The following is an 18,913-nucleotide window of genomic DNA, read 5'->3' on the forward strand; positions in this document are numbered from 1 at the left end:
AGACTGTAGTTAATGCACCACGCAGACAGCTGTGTGTGTCTGTGTTTGTGTGTAGGTGTGTGTGTGTGTGTGGGGGGGGGTAGACGCGCTCCAGACTGACTGGAACAGTGGGGGTTGGAAAAATGTAAAAGACCTGCACCGACTCTAATGACCTGGTATTCAAAGTTAGTGGGAAATGGTGACAGGGCAGGAGATGCAGCTGCTGCTGCAGCAGAGATTAAAATAGAAACTGAATCTCATTTCCACCCTCAGGGAAAGCTATTGTGTGGAAATGTTAAAACTGTGTTGCAGGTGGCTGTCAGGTGCATTGAATAGACCACTGGATGATTTCATTCAAACTTGAGCACTAGATGGTTTGTATGATGTATACAAATAATGTACATATAAATTAATACATAGTTCATTCTTGAGGGTTGATATAGTAGTCTAACAAAAAAAGGTCAAGAAGGAACTTCATGGATGATGCTGTAGATGAGGTTAAAAGCTAGAACGTGGACCTTGAGTTTGGATTGGTTTGTCAATTTAGCAACCGAGATTCAGATATGTCTTGGACATGTATACATTTAGAGACCAAACATGTACATACAAAGCCATAGACAGTAAAGACCTGTCTGCAGAGATAGAAGGCCACTGCTACATGGCATTTGGCTCAGTATTATATGTTGCAGTACAGTACACACTCCCAATTTATCACTTGAGTCTAACACTGCAACAAATTTGTGATTATAAGTGTCAGTGTCGTATCCCCATTTATTCCTTGCTCTGTGAGTGCTATTGGACTCCTTGATGCCTCTTAATAAACAAATTTATCAGAGACTCATTGTGATGCAGAACCTGCTGAGACCATACACCCCTTTTATATTATTATCCACCAGGGTTTTTTTTTTTCAGACTGCACCTTTTTTGTTGACTTTGTTGTGAAGATGGATGATGACAGTAATATGATGTTGAAGATGTTTTTGATGTAAGAAACAGTGGGCAATAGACACCATGTAATGTATTATTACTCTCTCTAGCTGAGATAAACTTTAGTTCATGTACATAATGACGCAAAAATGATATCACCAACATGTATAACCATTCAGATCATTTTTCATATGTACTTACAAGTGAGAATATCAGTGGGTTTTGATCATGTCTAGTGGTTCATAGTTTTCACAATGTAACAAGTAAGTTCAACCAAAAACTCACATTCACATCATAACAGAACACAGTATTTATCTCCCAACTATAACATTAAAACCCTAACAACGGGTAGCATTAGTATTCATTTAGCATTATTTATACAAGCCTGAGTCACAGAAATTAATCAGAAATTCTGCACTAGGCATCAAACCAAGGTAAACCCACTAATGCAATACATATTCACCATACATAACTGTATAGGATATTTACAGATACAGGAATACCACAGTGTTAGTTAACCCTGTCATCTATATTTGGCCGCAAGTTCTCATCATCATCACCCTCTATGTTCTCTCTTGTGACACATTTGCAAAATCTTTTTGCATGCTGATCCATCTTTTGCAGTCTTCTGCAGATAATGTCCAGACATCCAGCATTATCTGCAGCCAAAAGGGATACCTGATCATGTAGCTGGTGGTCATAAACTTTCCACTTCCATGAGGAAAAGTATTCCTCTGTGGAGTTGAGGAATGGAGCGTAAGGTGGAAGGAAAACTGACACCATCCTGGAGTGAGCAGTAAACCAGTTCTGAACTCAGTATAGAGAAATGCATCAGGACTTCACTGGTTTGTCAGTTAAAAGTATGTGTTAATTCAAATAATTTGGTCGACACTCATCCAAAAGACCTTCACCCAATGCTGTTGTGGCCCCAGAATGCCAAAGGCCCAGGATTATTGTCTGTTAATTGGTCTTTGCTGAATTAAATGCCCTTATGTTTAGGAATATGCATCAGTGGATCCTGCTTTAATTTGATCCCTTAACCTCAAATACACAGTTTAGATGAAAACTAGAGGTTTTAAGCTCTCCGTTTGACAGATTAAAACTTTCTGATGATATGAATTTATGAGATAAATGTACAGTGAGCTGAATGGAAACAAAGTTCTTTCACTCAACTGTAAATTAATAATATTCTAAGAATGTAATTATTCTTTGCATACAAGTGTTTCTTCACCCTGTAGTGTTTAGTGTGAAGTTGGCTCATGATTTCATTTACTATTACATAAGTGGATAAGAGATCACTAAGAACATGGCAAAAAATGTTGATTGCTTACATAACTAATCCAAAACAGCATTGTCTCTTGCCTTTTTCTCTCTTCAGCTCTCACTCATTTTTCATGCTCCTGCCGAAATGTTCATCTTTGCCTCAGTTCCAAGTCAGTGCCTCCAGAGGATCTCTCTGAAGCTGCCAAGACACAGAGTGTGATTTCTACATCTCCAGTCCCACACCAGAGAGGCGTAGGAGACCTCTCTTCCTGCCAGCGAGAAGGTGGGCGAGCAGCAGACATGAAATAGAGACAAAAAAGAAAGAAAAAATCCCAGTTTCAGCTTTCTACCGCACTGCTTGTCTTTTATCCCTGTCCCTGCGTGCAGCTACATACATGGAGGAGTGGGCTGAAGTGGAGGCACCAGTCCCAGCCAAAGCCCCAGGCCACCATCCATAAAAAAGGAGAGGAGAACCAGGGAATATGAAGCAATGAACGTTTTGTCATAGGACGAGATAGGTCCTACATCTTTATGATTGCATAATGTAGACAAAAGACTGTTCATTCATCAATAATCTGGGCCAGAGGGGTGGCCAGGTCTGGCATGAGCCTACAAGAGCTGAAAAGTTATAGGTACAGTAGTTGGCTTGTTACTATCATGGATGGATTACAGATACTACCAGGCTTACCTGTTCAGTACAGGCCTAAAGCCCCTAGAGCAGATTCTGCAGGAGGTGACTACATGCAAAAAGAAACTCAAAACCATCACCACAAAGTTACACAAAACAACTACAGAGAGGCAAAACACCACAAGGAGATGAAAAACAACCATGAAACCACAGAGACACAGAACAACCACAAAGGGACAGAAAACATCCCCACTTCTTTAAAACTGTGCCACAGTCCCCCCTCACTCGCCCAGTTCAAAGATTTCTGCACCCCTGGATTAATCCATTCTTGAGATCTTGGTAGAGTGTGGTTTTCAAACAGTATCAATCTTCAGACGGAGACATACCATCAGTTTTCCCGTGATACATAATTCAGTTGTGGAACAATCCACAAGTTGATTAGCATTACAGATCTCGTGTTGGCGATTACAGGGATGGAATAAATTCTCTGTGTGGACACTGTGTCCGAGTATTTTTTATTTTTTTCTTTTGGGCAGCAAAATCTGCATGATGATGCCAAGTTACTGTCACTTGCTTCCTTTGCCTGGTGACAAAACTGCAGCTTAAACTGATTTTCAGTTGGTATTTCTGTGGCAGAGTTTTAGATGATCCTGCTGTGGGAATGGGGGAGTTGGCTATATTTGCAGAACTTATTCCTGGTGTTATCATGTGTTTGTACTTTTCAAGCCCCACAGAGCTAATGATCCTGCTGTCTGTTGCTCTTCATGTCACGACTGTGTGCCAAAGTGTTTCACTAATGCAAGTGAGATAAACCAAAGTCCATAGTGTTGTACTCTGAAAAGGAGAGCAGAATGTTTTTCAAATGTTTTGCAAAAGTGTCCTTGAGCAGAACAAAGAATCGCTGGCAGCTCTCGTGGATACTGTTGCATAGTTGACCCTGACCTCTTACCTCTTTAGATCAGTGTCACTTCATTGGTTATACAGTAGTAATGTTAATGCTGAATCCAAGCAACAAAGTGTCACCGGCGAGAATCAGTATTTTATGCAACTGAGCTTTGTTCAAACACACAGAACTTTATTTCAAATTCTAGCGGGGATCCCGGGCAGGCACAATGTTAAAGATGTGTTGTCAGATTTTACTTGGCTCTCACTTATCACCATAGGCCCACAAGGTCCAGTATCAATCAAGCTCTCTTCTTTTATACCCCATAAAATTCCTGATTTACACATGTCATGTCCCCATTAAGGCCATAACCTGTGATGTGCAGTGGTGGAATGTACTATCCTCTACTCCACTTTATTTCAGAGGGAAATATTAACTTCACTTTATTTGCTTAACAAATTTAATTCCGCTACTAGTTTCTTTTTAGATTACATTTTTATATTAAAACATACACTATGTTAAGCTTATAAAATGCAACAAATTGTTAAAGATTAAACCAGTGGTTTCCAGCCCTTCACACAAAATGAGTGTCTAGTTGGGTCCTCTTCACATTTCAGAGTTGTACGCAGTAACACAACCCCTCCAAACTCCTGGGTTGGTTTCATTAAACAACTGTTTGAGGCACAAAAAGGTAAAATGGTCTGATATTTCAAAGATTGGAGAAAAGTTTGTAAATTGAATCTACATTTGTGTAACATAACTTCTTCTTCTCTTCCCTATTGATGATGTCAGGACTCTGTGCTGTGACCTGTAGTAGTTAAACCTATCCCCACATCAATTAGGTTTGAGTAATTGAGTTTTTTTACATTATGGTACTGGTACTTTATTTAGTAAAAGGATGTGGGTACTTCTTCCACCGCTGTCCTATAGCCTACGTGTAACCAGAGATGTTCCAGCTGCTGCCGCTAGATGGTGCTGTTGCTCTACCGGGTTCCCACTGCCACTTCGAAGGTGGAGGTGCAGCACCTCCTTCATTGTCTGAGTATAGGCACCGGGAGTGAATCCGCCGCTCGGTTCAGTGTAATCCCGTCTCTCCACGGATCACTCGCTCAGTCGTCCGCCATGGCGACCGCAGAACGCCTCCTCTCCGGCGCGAGCAGCATCTAAAACTTATCTGGGATTCTTATTTTCCGCACTACCGCTGGACGTGGATGTAATAGGCTATCTCCTTTCAGCTGGGACGTACATAACGCGTGCATAAGCCCGCATTTCGAGAGAAGGGGTAAGAAATCGTGCAGTCCTCTCCTGGTTGTGTTGCTCTTAAGGGAAGTGATTCAACTTGTTTGAGGAGATTAGGGTTAAGTCCTGGGAGTATCTTTGCCGTGTTGTTTTGTGATCCCGTGGATTTCGAGGGAGGGAAATAACTATCATTCTGTGTGAAAATCCTCATTTGAGGCCAGTAAGTGTCCTTCCTGTCCTCCAGTGTGGGTTGCATTGCACAAGATATACCTTAAAGCTGTATGGATGTGTGCCGACGCTGCGGTCTCTGGTGTTTCAGAGCTGTAAAATGCTTCGTGCCGGGAGTGACATGTATATGATCGAAATGTTGCCGGGAAGTGTGCGTTTTACGTATGCCACTTAGTTTCCAGAGGCTTTCCAGGTGAGTCCAGGCGGTGCATTCATGTCACATCTACTGTACTGGCTGATAATGTCCTGAGGATTACAGCAGCCTGCTCTATTAACCTACATTACATTAATGGTGAGATCACACTACCAGACCGTGTGAGGTGAGACTACACGGAGGGAAGGACCTCACTCAGTGCTGGATTTCACCATTTACTGCACTGTTTTCTCAGTCATCATTCTGGCTCTCTTCCAGAGGCTCTTAAATGGCAGCCCAGCTCTGGTTGCAACACGCATGTATCCTGTTGGCTGTCATTCTTTTCACTTAATGAACACATGTCACGTTGCCAATAATAGAGTGGGAACTCATATTTATTCACGCAATGCCAGCCACACCCAAGTATCAGTGTCTTGTGTTGCAGAACACAGAGGAAATTGAGCTCTTTTTTTTGTTGTATTGGAGCTTCCTCCAGGTAGACAGCTGGCTGTATGAGCCCCAGCCTCTGGCCATTCAGCTGTCACTAAAGGATTCCAGCTGTGCAGCATTGGACCGCATTGAGAGGCCCCTGTGTGCTCCTGCACACAGAGGAGCCACTGTTACAACCCTGGAGACTCTATAAGCCAGCAGTCACAGCTCCATGTTACACTCTTGTGGGGAATTTCGAGCAAACAAGTTCAAAGATGGGGTCGGGGTCGGGGGGGGGGGGTGTCATCCTGAGAAACACTCTGGGGTCTGTAAACGTCCCTCTGGTGTTGTATAAATGGCGACCGTGCTTTATGTCACACTCTGGCCCTGGGAACAAGGTGCCAGCTGTACAACTGGTGCCTTATTTGTGTGTTTGTTTGGACCTGAGTTACCTATTCAGAGGAGCACACACAGACCTAGACTCATGACTGGTTGATTCATGATCCCCGGTGCAGGGGAGGGGATGTGTGGGCTGAAATAATCACTGTCTGCTCTTTCACTGGCCTCTGTTTCACTGGTGCTTTGTTTGAAGAGTGTCCGGTTACGTGGCATGCATGTGTAGGTCATACAAGACATGAATTTACAGACTCGACATGAGACACTTGCCAATAATCAAGGCAAGGGCCTGCTGAGTGATGTCTGCATGAGGATCAGATGTCATAAACGACTGGGCTTGAATTGAAAAATATGCCTGTTTCCATTCACGCCTCCTAGTGACAGTGTTGGGTCTGGTTTCCATCAACCCAAGGGAGTGTTAGTCTGCACCTCAGCTGGAAAACTCCAACATCTCGCACCCATTGCTCTGTGATGACAGTGCACAGACAGGTGCAAATGATGAAAACATGTTTTCTGAACTCAGTGGCTTTATGGTTGGGGTTTAAACAGCATCTTATTAAATCTGAATACACTTATTGAATCCCTTTTTAGGTCTTCCATTGAGCTGAGAAGGCAGGTATGCAACCAGCTAGGTAGTAGTGCTGAAATGATTTGTCGATCCACAGAAAATAATTGCCAAAAATTTTGATAATCGAGCAGTTCCAAATCATTCATCAAGAGTTGCAGCTTGTCAGCCTCATGACATCTTATTTTATTCATAAAATTCCACCCCAACTACAGTCTGCAGTGTTTGGAAACTTTTCACTGTGCCTCTCCTAATCATGAGGCTGACCATCATCAGACACAATTTAGCGCATCCACCGTCCTTGGCCTATTTTCTCCATGCACTCTGCTGGATTGCATTATCCACTCCTTTGAAATGCCTTATTCAGCTTGCAGCTTAAACTTGGCAGCAGTCATTCACCTCTGCGGCAGCTGAACAACTGCCCACTGGCTTCAGTACTCTGATGAACCACTTGGTTAGGTCTCAGGATGACATCGGCCTGCTGGAATGTGCAATGAAGAGAGAATTAAGCAGGACAGCAGGGCCTGGAGGGATCTGGCTGTGGATATGTGGGGGGTGGGGGGTGTTTAAACGGAGGCCTGCTCATGTGTCAACCCACAATGAGTGAGTCCATGACTTTGTCTAAACGCAGCCCTCCACCTGGGACAAATACAAACTGAGTGACGCTGCAGATTACTGCAGATTCTGTACCTCAGCCTGTATTTGAATATCAGATGGGAACCAGTGGTCAGACATATCCTCTCAGTCCTGTCAGATGAACCTATGTATTGACAATGCTGTTTATTTACAGTATAATCTATCATGTACCGTAACCATCATTCCATTGTTTTAGCTAACTGTTTAGACCTCTGCTTGATTGCTAACTAGGTTTAATGCTCTCCGACCATGTGATATTCAGGTGTTACAGCTGACTCAATACGTGAATAATAACTAACTCATGAAGGTATTCACCACTCAGACAGTTTGCATTACATGTTTGACCTGATGCCCTTGGGACCTGTTAAAACCTAACTAAGTGTATGTCTGGGTGTGTTTGGCCCTAATGTCTTGCTTATACAACTTCTCAAATCAATTGTCATTGTATTGACTCTTTGATTTTACACTCTGGCCCCATGACTCGTTTGTCAAATCAAATTAATCCTGCCTGATTTGTACTTTGAAATCAAGAACATGCTTGAATCTCTTTTTACAGTAATTGGTTCTCCCACAGGCAGCAATTATCAGACATTAGCAGAGAGTGCAAATACTACGGTTGCAATTACCCTGTTAGTGTGACATGGAAGGTTGTGCAGCCTGTCCTCTGGGCCCTAATGCATTCATTCTGTTTTACCTACTGCACCACTGATGCTCTGTAAAAGCAGGTTTTTTACTATTGTATCTTTGACCTTTCTGTCTGGAACATCTCTGCAGGCTGGGCAGTGTTCAGTGCAACGCACCATGGCAGAGCTAGAGCCAGAGCCAATGGCCTCTGGAGCAGGGCAGCGTCTTGGCGCCCCAGAGACTCTTGGCATCAGTACGTTGGACCCCGGGCACAGACCTCCGGCCATGCCCCCTGGACGACATGTCACCATCAGGGTCCGTATGTTGGACGACACAGAGGAGCTCTTTGACATCTCGGTGAGTCCTTACTGCTGTCTTGCCCAGACCTGTTTCTTGGTGGGAATACTAATGCCAGAATGTGACTCTTCATTATTGCACAATAGCCAAGAAGCATTTCCAAATATTCGTCATAGCAGCAGCAGTCTGGTAGCAGGTTGGCATGGCAACTGCATGGTGTTGAATACATGGATAAACTGGAGGGATCTTTTTCACACTGTCAGGATTCTTCCCGTCTATTGTGGTGGAATTTCTGATTATTGCTTCCAAACATCACAAACTATCTCAGACTTCTGTCACTGCTGTCAGTTTTTCTTCCACTGTGACCTCCTGACAACCTCTCCGGTTGTCTTTGGAAACCATGAACACCATTATATTCCCATGTTGGCACACTGGAGTGTAGATGATTTGTGAGAACTATTGGTGCTTTCCTAGATTAGGAAGGGAGAGCAGGCAGGTACACAAGACACAGACCAGGACTTTTTCTGTGCTTTTGAATGAGAGGAGCCACTATTTGAATTCCATTCATAATTTCAGGATTTAGAGGATTAACTTTCTCATCACAGAGATCTAAATTGAGATACTGGTCTAATCCATTTGCACAGATTATGTAAAAGTGGAGCTAAAATTAGATATAGATACTGATTGTCAATTGCACATTATTATATGCTTATAATACTTAATAATGCATTCAAAGTAATTGGATATAATTCCAAATAATTAAAGGACTCTGGAAATATATGTTTTACCCTTAGCCTTTGTAAAGGGTAAGGCATGTGATATTTTGTATCTTTCTTGCCAAAATATATCACAACACACTGAGTGACAAGTACCTTTACTATCATGAGCATGGGAGTGCCGTAGTTTATTTTGGTGCGGTCCCACATAAACTGTCCTGCTTCTGTAAATACTTTCGAGTTCACCAGGGGTATGTAACTCCATGACTGAAAATAGTACCCAACAAAAGCACCATTTACACCAGTCTGAGAGGTGTTTGCTAAAAACTACAGTGCCTAGCTGTTTTAGGAAATTTTAGGAAAAATGTTTGTGACCAGTTTTTATATATTTACTTATTCCATAGTAACCAATCAGCCATGGACCGTGTAGGAAAGTCAAATAAGTAAAGAAAGATGGACAAAGACATTGTTGGTTTTGGTCTTTATGTGGAAATTGTTGATGGTAGAAAAATATCTAAAATAACGCCAGCCTTATATGTTGATATGGTGATAAGATACACTGTACATTTCCTCCAGCATTCCACTTAACATGTGGTGTTTTTGAAAGGTGCCCTCAGATCTTGATTTAATGGCAGAACTATAGGGTGGAGTAAGTGGAAAAGACTGTTATTTGTCTTGGAATAGAAGAAGTAGTCATATTCTGTGACCACAATCCTTCCTGCCTGGAGCAGATGAGGGAGATGAGTAGATGGAGGAAAGTGGAAAGTGGTGATGGAGAGAAACAGATTCAGCAGCAGTCACAGAAGACCTGTTTAATGTGTATGAATGGGGTTCGGCAGTAAAGCTGCTGACTTTTACTGACAGTTAGTGAGTGTGCAGTGCAGGGTAGATGTGTCCTTCTGGCTGTTTCCCAAGGCAGTATGAGTAAATGTTGTTCCTAAAGCTGGCGCCCTGTGCATGACTGCTAATCTTTCTTGTGGTATCATGTGTTGCACTAAATACTTCAGGTTCACTAGATTCTCACATTGAGATCCCTGTTGATCACCCTAATTTGACCTACATTATTTAGGCATTAAAGCTTAATTTGTAGACAAGACAATATTCCTGGGAATGTGCAGCTCACTGACTGTACTGTTTTGTTTTGTTCTGCATCTGCCTTTTCTAACAATAGGACAATCACTTTTCCCATCCTGGCCTTTCAAAATTGAATATCATCCAGACAGTGATGCCTACATCTGATATGAGGTAGAGCAGGTGAGGAAGGGATTTTATTCAGCCTGCTTCAGGGCTCATAATCTGTAAAAACCTGCAGTGAAGCTAGGCTCTCTAAGGCTCTCTAAGGAGATATCAACCTTGAGTTTTGTTAGCAAAGAGTGGGTTTTTATAGTGTTTTAGTGTCCCAAAAACTGCTAGCTCTCCAAAGGTCTGCATCCTCTTCTGGTTTCCTCTTTCCACTGTGAGTTTGATGCACATATACAGAGATTACAAAACAGCAGCTTTATAGTGTGATTTTTGGCTGCACGTTTGAACAAATGTTGCACAGGAGGGGTGATGCATACATGAACCTGGCTCTAAAGCATAGTTGGCCTTGTTGTGGTCCTTGCCGAACAGCAATGGCATGGTTGAGCTGTAGTGATGATGAGCTGAATAAACCTTTTTGTCACTGCAGCAGGCAGGCAAGAGGCTACTCAGGAGAGGGTAACAAAAGGCCCCTGCTAACAGAAAGCTTTATTCATGCTCAATTTAACACACATCATATCCTCTATCTCAAGACAGCGCTTGAGATAAAAATCTCAGTGGAGTTTGATATTGTTTTTTTCCAGAGGTGTCCAAGGAGAACATTTTCCTCAGTCAAGGCATCATAATCAGAGTGGAAAGATCTGTTATCTTAAAAAAAAAAAAATCAGTACAAAACAGGAAACATGCTCCAGTTTTCATTTTTAGTCCAGTGTTACAGTTGTTTCCTTTCTCACAATATATGAAAATTTTATTCACTGGGTTAAGCTATAAAGCTAATAAGATATATTGCATTACAGATGTATCCATTTGATGAAGACGTGTCCCCTTTGAGGGCAAAGACACGTCACAAGAATTTGACTTGGCAAGGGCATTTCTTGTGAGCTGCTTAAACTACTGTTTTGCGTCATCTAATTCCATCCCCCAAAACTCAAGTTTTTTGGTCCACCTGAGACAGAGGGTACAAAAAACATACGTCAACTTGGCTCAGATCCTGTCAATATTAATCTCTCCCCTGCAGCAGTGAAGTGAGATAACTGCATGGTCTACAAAACACAATTGTCAAACAATTATCTCGTCTTTTTTATTTCGCAACAGGAACATATAGCATTGTTGGAGAAGTAGCATCTGATGATTTTATAGTCAAAGTGACCCAAGGCAGGAATTTTTGTTTTATGTCTCTTTAAGAAACGACCCAGCCTCACCCTGTCATTGATACTGAAGGCGTCAGTTCAGTTCCTCTGGTTCAGAGGGGTAAGTTTCCACCTCAGCGGGCAGAGTATCAGATGGTTGAGAAACAAAAAGGGGCCATCGAGCCATCTCGTGGGTCACATACCATGCTGTGGCCTACTTAGCACTCTGGCTGTGAACACATTTGTGTTGATGCTGATGATGTTTGGCTCCACAAACCTGGACAACAGTGGACTGGCACTGATTTTAAAAAGCACACTTGAGCCAGTATATCACTCTGGTTACACCTTTTCATCATTGATTTTTAAGGATTTAAAAAGTGAAATTGGAGGCTTGCTTCTGCTCATTTTACTCATGTAGAGTTCACTAGAGCAGGAAATCCACTGTACCGATCAGTCTGTAGTCCTCAGGCTAACATGTTGCTGATGGCTGGTGGAAGCTCTGCAGAAGTTGTCTGTGAAGATTGAGATTGTAGCATGGATTTAGGTGGGGGATGGGATGATGATGACAGAGCAGAGGGAGCTCTTGATGCTCATTCCTGTGAATGAAGGGAACAGTCAGGCTCCATTAGTCAAACCTTACTGGTAGAATACTAACAAATACAACCCTAACAATGAACATTCCACATCCTATTCAGGACTGACATAAGCAACACAGGCATTCACCATTAGAAATTCAGACACATACTGTATCTCTCACTTTACACTACTACTTCTGTTCTTTCTCTCTGAGTATAATGAGCCACTGAGGACTGCAGTCTGTCCTCTCCAGCCATGGCTTTATATTATCCATTACCGTCATGGCACAGCCCCTTTTAAAAGACTACTATGCAGAGAAAGATCCTGAATTCATTAATTACAAACTCCTTCATCTCTTGGCGTTTTCATTTGCTTTAGATATGAGATTTTTACCTAGCACAGTCTCATTAGACTACAACATGTTAGTTTTGCTTTCCAAATTACCAATAAAGTCAACAGCAAATTAATACATAGGCATAAGTAAAACATATTTTTGGATAATCCAAGCAGCTTTGGTCATCCCCTGACTTTCCTCAAGAATCACCATCATGTCACAATTATCACTTATCCAATGAAATATTTCATGGCTTATCATTTTGTATGGACTTTGTGGTGGTTCCCAGACAATGAATCCTAATGACATCAACCTCAGCTGTACTTTGTGTTTAGTGCTAATTAACAAATGTTAACCATATTAACACACCAAACTGAGATGATAATCATGGTAAGTATTATACCTGTTAAACATCAGCATGTTAGCATTGTGATTGTTAACTCAAAGCACCATTGTACCTAAGTACAACATCACAGAGCTGCTTATATGGTTCTGGTCTTGTTTCACTTTAACAGTTAAGCCACAAAGCCACAAGAGCTAGCACCAGAGTGAAATGTTCTTGTATTGTTTTTTGAACACCGTATGTTGTGGGTGGGGAGCATCAGAGCTGCATGTGAGTGGTGTTGATTTTCTCAGCATCAGCTTTTGATCAGTGACAAATCAGTGGATAAAGATAGACATGTTTTTGATGCCCTTCCTAGCTCTGTTTGTACTCAGTTGATGTATCTGCAATAATCAGTCATAAGTCATTTTAACACTTTTTGCAGATAGAAGAAAACATTGAAGCCTGCTTTCCTCTATAGAAATTTCCTGAATACATGTGTAGTGTAAAGCCTCCTTATGCTGGCATAAAGCACTTCTGAGGTTGACCCTCTTAGTCACAATGATATTAGCCACAGACTTCATGTGACAGGGTGTAATTCATCTCTCACTGGGAAGCATGCTGTCCATAATCTCAGTGTATCATTCCCATGTTTGGATCCATAGTTTATCACTACCATGTCAAACATTAGTCATAGCAGAGCAGATATAGAGGCTTGCACAGAGTGAGATATGAGAGGGAATCACAAAGAATCTGTTTGTTTGGCTTCCAATTCTCGTACCCAGCTATATTTAACCTAATTGTGGCCACACAAAATAGCATCCGATGCTCAGGGAGATTTTTTTTTCTTTCCCCATTCCCATAACCAGATCATGTTTACAACCAGAAACTGCACAGAGAAACCAGGGCAGCAGGGACCACCCAGGCTAAAGGGGGCCATGTCACGAAAGGAGGGACCTGCATGCTTTAGAGCAAGCCTCTCAAGGCTCGCCATCATCCCATCTCTTGCCATTCTTTTCCCCACACGCTGTCACCCATTCATTGTGATGGGAAACAATTAGAGCAGCTCCAGTGTGCCTTGCTGTTGGCTGAATGGCAATGAGGTCCTGACTTAATGAGTAGAAACATGATGAAGGGCTTCTTTCAGCTCTGTCTTCAACAGCTCCAGCATGGCTCTTCAGTGACAGACTGACAAGAAGTGTGGAGGAGGAGAAGAGATGCTCTGTTGCCACCTGTGGAGCAATGCCCAGATGCACATGGAGAACCTGGGTATTAGAGGTGCATGAAAAGCAAAATCTTAAGCACCGATCTGAATACCAATTACTTAATTAGTTGGATTGGCTAATGCTGCACAGCCGGATCAGAGTGCTTATTAAATTTGACATTGATGCCATTGTTGTTAGTGCACAATACAATGAAGTAACTACATGAACCTGTGTGCCACTTGTGTTTTCATGCTCAAATAGTGAAGAATGTACACACCACGGGTACTTGTCATATTAATTTTGACAAAGTTTAATAAAAGTGTCAGTCACATTGATTTAAAATAAGACACAAAGTAACTGCACAGCCAGTACTGATGCTTCAGATAAGAGCTAAAATAATCAGATGTTTAAGTCACATCACAGGCAAGTAAGCCAAAATGTCTGTAATGACAGCTCAGTTGTAAGGATGGGATGTTTTTGTCTCATTTGATAGTAATCTCAGATGTCTTTTGATTTTGGATTGGCAACTAAACACGAAAGCAGTTTACTGTTTGTCACTGTTTTTTGACATTGTATTGATTAAGTATTTAATAGAGAAAATGACTGGCAGATTAGGTGCAGCCTCACAGCAGATTTATAATGCCTTTAACTGCACATACCCTTTCTATTTATCATGTGGTAGATTCATATATATATAGCATTCTCTTTTTTTCTTGTCGTTTTTTTTTTTTTTTTTGTTACTTTTACCATGACATTAGCCATGTCATGTTAGCTTTGTATACTTCTGCAGCAGCTTGTGCACTTAGACGGGAACTCACCCCTGGGTTTTCCTTGTTTCCCTTGCTGAATTGTTGGCATTTTGCTTGTTTTTGCTTTTAATAGGAATTGTTAGCCTTAAATGACCTGACAGAGACACTAACTTGCAGCAGCACTTGCTCATAGGCATGTGAAGAAACACTCTATGTCTAAACGCTGAGACAGGTTGACATAATTGAAATTCAACACGCATGTTATTTGTGCACCTTATAGACTGCCAGATGTCTTCACTGTCTCATTTTTCATGTTGTGTATTTTCAAATATGACTTGTCGACTGTAAAGGAAGGCACAGCACAGAGGGAGGGGGGCCATTTAGTCTCGAAGCAGTGTGCTAAATCCTATTAAATTCAGAGCTGTGGTGGGGATACGGTCTGTTTCCTAAGGCTCACAGCGCTTTAAGGGGAGAACTGACATAGGTGGTGGTTGAATGATTTGGGCACAGAGGATGATTTGGCACCAGTATTTCTTGATGAGCTGTCATTGGCCAAATATGAATACAAATGGGATTTGATTGGCTGTTAGAGCATTCAGGAGAATGAGGCAGCAGCTATGCAGCCCAGAGCAGCAAATCCAACCCGCTCCTACATTTTACACCATGTCAATGAGTTTTCTAAATCCATTACTGTCAGTCCCCTTTCGCTAATATGAGTCATGCACGGGTAACAGTAAGATCTATTTAGATTAACTGTGCTGTGGCTGTAGCACTCCTCTAATGCAGGCGGTTGTTTTTAGCTTTACACAGTGTGCTTCTGTCGTGGAGAATGGATTTTAAAAGGAGCTATAGGAGCAGAGTGGTAGACAGATGCAAGAAGATGGTGACCATGACAGTCCCCTCTCCCCCTATAGACTAAGCTTGTCTTTAAAGAGAGTTGTGAATGAAAGGATTGTTAGACACAGTGTACAGATAAATAGCGCCTCTCTGATTTTATCTCCCATGTCACCCAGGAAAGTGTTTGCAGCCTGGCTGGGGCGACAGTCAGAGAGAGGCCTTGATGCAGCATGGAGCCTGGGAATTAGCAGCATCTAGGCATCTTTTGTTTGTCACTGCTGTCTGTTCTACTAACATATCACATTTGTTCACTTTTGGGAGTCTTAAAATAGAAACATTTCTTGTTTCTGTTCCTTAACTCTGCTGTCCCGGTAGTGCTTCAGCTCAGTTTAATCTGTGGTTATTCTCTCCTTGAAAACACATGCAGCTTCTTTATGTGGCCCCCTGCCACTGAAAGGAATTAAGTGTCGTTTATCATCCCTCCCTCTGCTGCTAGAAAGCACTTTATTGCCACGACTGCCACAACCTTTGAGCTGCAGCGTACAGTATACTTCCTCCAAAGAGGTGGTTTGGATCCCCGGATGATGCTCTTCCCTGTGAACATACAATGCTATGAATATCAACACTATACAAGTTCATATTTGAAAGGCCACATGGAATCACGCCGGTCTATGTGTGGGTTGCCATGGCTACACATAGAGGAGGATGAGGAGCGTCTGAGCCTGGTTGCTGTGCTGCAGAGTTCTGTCTTCCAGTGATATCTGCCGCGGAGGAGTGGAGCGTGGAGGGGAGGTAGGGGGGAGGGGGGCGTCTCCATGCAGAGCATTAATGTGAGTGTAGTGCGCTAGCATGGGGATACGCTGCTGCACACCAATTATGACTAACATATTCAGGAGACACAGCCCACTTTTGCTGTGTGCTGTTGGTGTGTGTGCAAGTTGCTTTGTGTATTCAAATCCCTTTAAAATACGACTATTTTTTAAGGATTATTAGCTCATATTGGTTTCACTGCTGATTGACCCAGTTTCCCTGAAAGATGGCATTGTGTTTGGGGCTGGCAGTGATTTTTTTGGGGGGAGGGGTCATATGCTCAGTGTCACCATAAAAATATAAATGGAAGATTTGTGTACTTCTGCAGAGCCAGTGCTGTGGTGTTGAAGGCTCACACATGCAGTACGAAGATGAAAGCCTTTTTCAGATTTTCCACTGGTGAATGATACACATTGAAGCTGGAAAATATTAAACATGTTCTGTAATGTGACCATGCCATTCATGTGCCTTGCATCATTCTTGCACTGACTGACTGAAAATATTCTCATACTTCCCTCACATGAACTCTGAACCCTCCGTTGGCTTTTCTCTCATGGCATGAAATTGAAATCCTGCAGTGGGATGTGGAGGGGTGGGGTGGGGGTTGATTTCCCACGTACAACCGTCTTTTTCCCTCACATCCTGAAATGTAATTGGGTCGTGGAGCCACGGGAGAGGAGCAACAGTGGGAATTATCTGGTGGCTAAGAATACTAACGTGATAGAGGATGGAAACTGCACACTCTGATTTTAGATGTGAAGATAAACACAGTTGCACAGTCATCAAATCACTTTATTGAATTGTCCACATCAGAAAGAGATCCAAAAGAGATATAAAATACATCCACATAAGAGAATCAACACACAAGCTAGAATACAAGAAATTGGTTTGATGCTGATCTTAAGTATATTTATTGTCAGAATAACCAGTAGCCTTTCAGCTATGACGGCACACCATCCATCACTGTCCTACCAATCTGAGTCAGGCACACCTTGATAAAATGAGTGTGAGAGAATGCAAAAATCTTTGATGTGGCTCTGTTAATGTCCACTTTACTAAATCTGATTAAAAGGGAAAAAGAGACCTAAGCCCTAAGCATCAAAAACTCTGTGAATAAATGCGTGTCCATCAGCAGCTCAGCTTTCCCAGATTGCGAGGATATTCTTAACACCATGCTGAAACTAGATATCCATCATTCATCTGGTGGGAATGTGTGTGAGGGTCTGTGACAGGTATGTGAGCAATCGACAGTGTCTGAATGACGAATACTTCCATCATATGTCACCTCTCCATTTCCCATTAAGTGCAAGCAAATGCGGCTGCTGTGAGCACAGCTATAGTGGTACAGTTCATGGCAAAACAATCCCGCACAGAGAAACCCATTTGCCCTGCACCGTTCCTGTTGTTTCTTGGAAGGACAGACCAAAACAGCACAGAGGTAATGATGAAAGCTGTCACTAAGGCTGTCAGTTTGTGTCTGACAGCATTATGCTGTGCTGGTTTCTATACTGTGCACAGGTGCTTTGGGAAAAGAGATGCCTTTATAATAAGTCTTGTTCCTATGGTAACCAAGATGGATGTCTCTTTGTGGAGGATGCTCATGTTTGTTTGGTTCAGACAGCAGTGAAGCCAACTCTATCTGCCTGTGTGACCATTTGCCTGTGTCAATTTACAAAGAAAAGACATTGGGAATGCAAACATAACCTGTGATCTCTTTGTAGAGGTTTGTGACGGATGCATGAAGGTGGATCTTCTGACTTTTCATGCCCATGCACATATATTATTCTACTGATCAGTGCTCTTTGATGTTGGTGTTCAGATCCTTTCATTAAGCTCTTGAACTGTGGCGCTGAATCCCACTGACTGAGTAGCAGCAGGGTCGGTAGACATCACAGTACGTGATGGGTGTGGTGGCAGTACTGCTATTAGCTAGCCTACGCTCTCTCTGTGATGTCCTCCTGGTCTCAAATAAAGGGTGAAACCCTCATGGGAACCAGTTTGCCTCAGCTGTAGGGCAGTTTCACAGCACCACTGAACCTCTTCAATGAATTATGAATTTCTCATTGAGATTCAGGGGGGCTAATTAACATGTCAGACCCGGCTAGCAGTGTGATATCATGGGATTATCCTTATCATGTGGTGCCTTATTTTAACCCAGGTGCTGTGGCTTCACCTCTCCTGCTCTCGTCTTCTCAAATGTTTTTATCAGTTAGAAAGGTGTGCACATATGCTGCTTTTTCTCCTCATGTGAGATTTCTGCCATGCTTTATCGGTAATTAAAGCGGAAATTGCCGCGTTTCACCCTGGTTATGTTTTTGGTCCGTGTTGTAGCTCTGCCTGCAGTGAAGTCACTCCCACAATGTATTTGCTTGACATGTTGCATGTCAGAATTCCCTTCAGCTGTACCTGTGCAGCTGAGTCTGCCTCCCACCACACCCTGGAAGTAATTGAATTTGGGGTCTCTTGGGTAGATGAAGGAGATGTGCGGGAGGGAGAGTCTGGATGAATGAAGCAAAGATTGAGGGAAGGACATCAGAGCGTGTGTGTGTGTGTGTGAGAGAGAGAGAGAGAGAGAGAGAGAGGGAAAGAAAAAGAAAGAGGAAGAGAGCAAAATCTCAAATCAGTAGGCCCAGCTGCACACATGCCTGCTGGAAAGGTATTGACCTGACAACACTGCGCCCCACAGCCCCTACTCTCTCCACCTACCCACCACCACTCATAATTTAAGTGAGAACTGTTGCATAAGCTACCACGGAAAATAAATAGCA

At 42.5% G+C, this 18,913-nt stretch overlaps 1 protein-coding gene across 1 annotated transcript in view; it reads left to right on the forward strand.

Annotated features, from left to right (window-relative positions):
- The first annotated feature begins 4,682 nt into the window (after window positions 1-4,682).
- The window catches only part of LOC108881516 (FERM, ARHGEF and pleckstrin domain-containing protein 1), a 50,849-nt gene continuing 36,618 nt past the window's right edge, over window positions 4,683-18,913 (forward strand). Inside the window, 2 exon segments of the mRNA XM_051071199.1 lie at window positions 4,683-4,962; window positions 8,081-8,287. Of these exon segments, the coding sequence (XP_050927156.1) occupies window positions 8,108-8,287 (180 nt within the window). The 5' untranslated portion in view covers window positions 4,683-4,962; window positions 8,081-8,107.

This window comes from Lates calcarifer, linkage group LG1 (genome assembly GCF_001640805.2).
Source record: "Lates calcarifer isolate ASB-BC8 linkage group LG1, TLL_Latcal_v3, whole genome shotgun sequence".
Taxonomy (NCBI): Eukaryota; Metazoa; Chordata; class Actinopteri; family Centropomidae; genus Lates; species Lates calcarifer.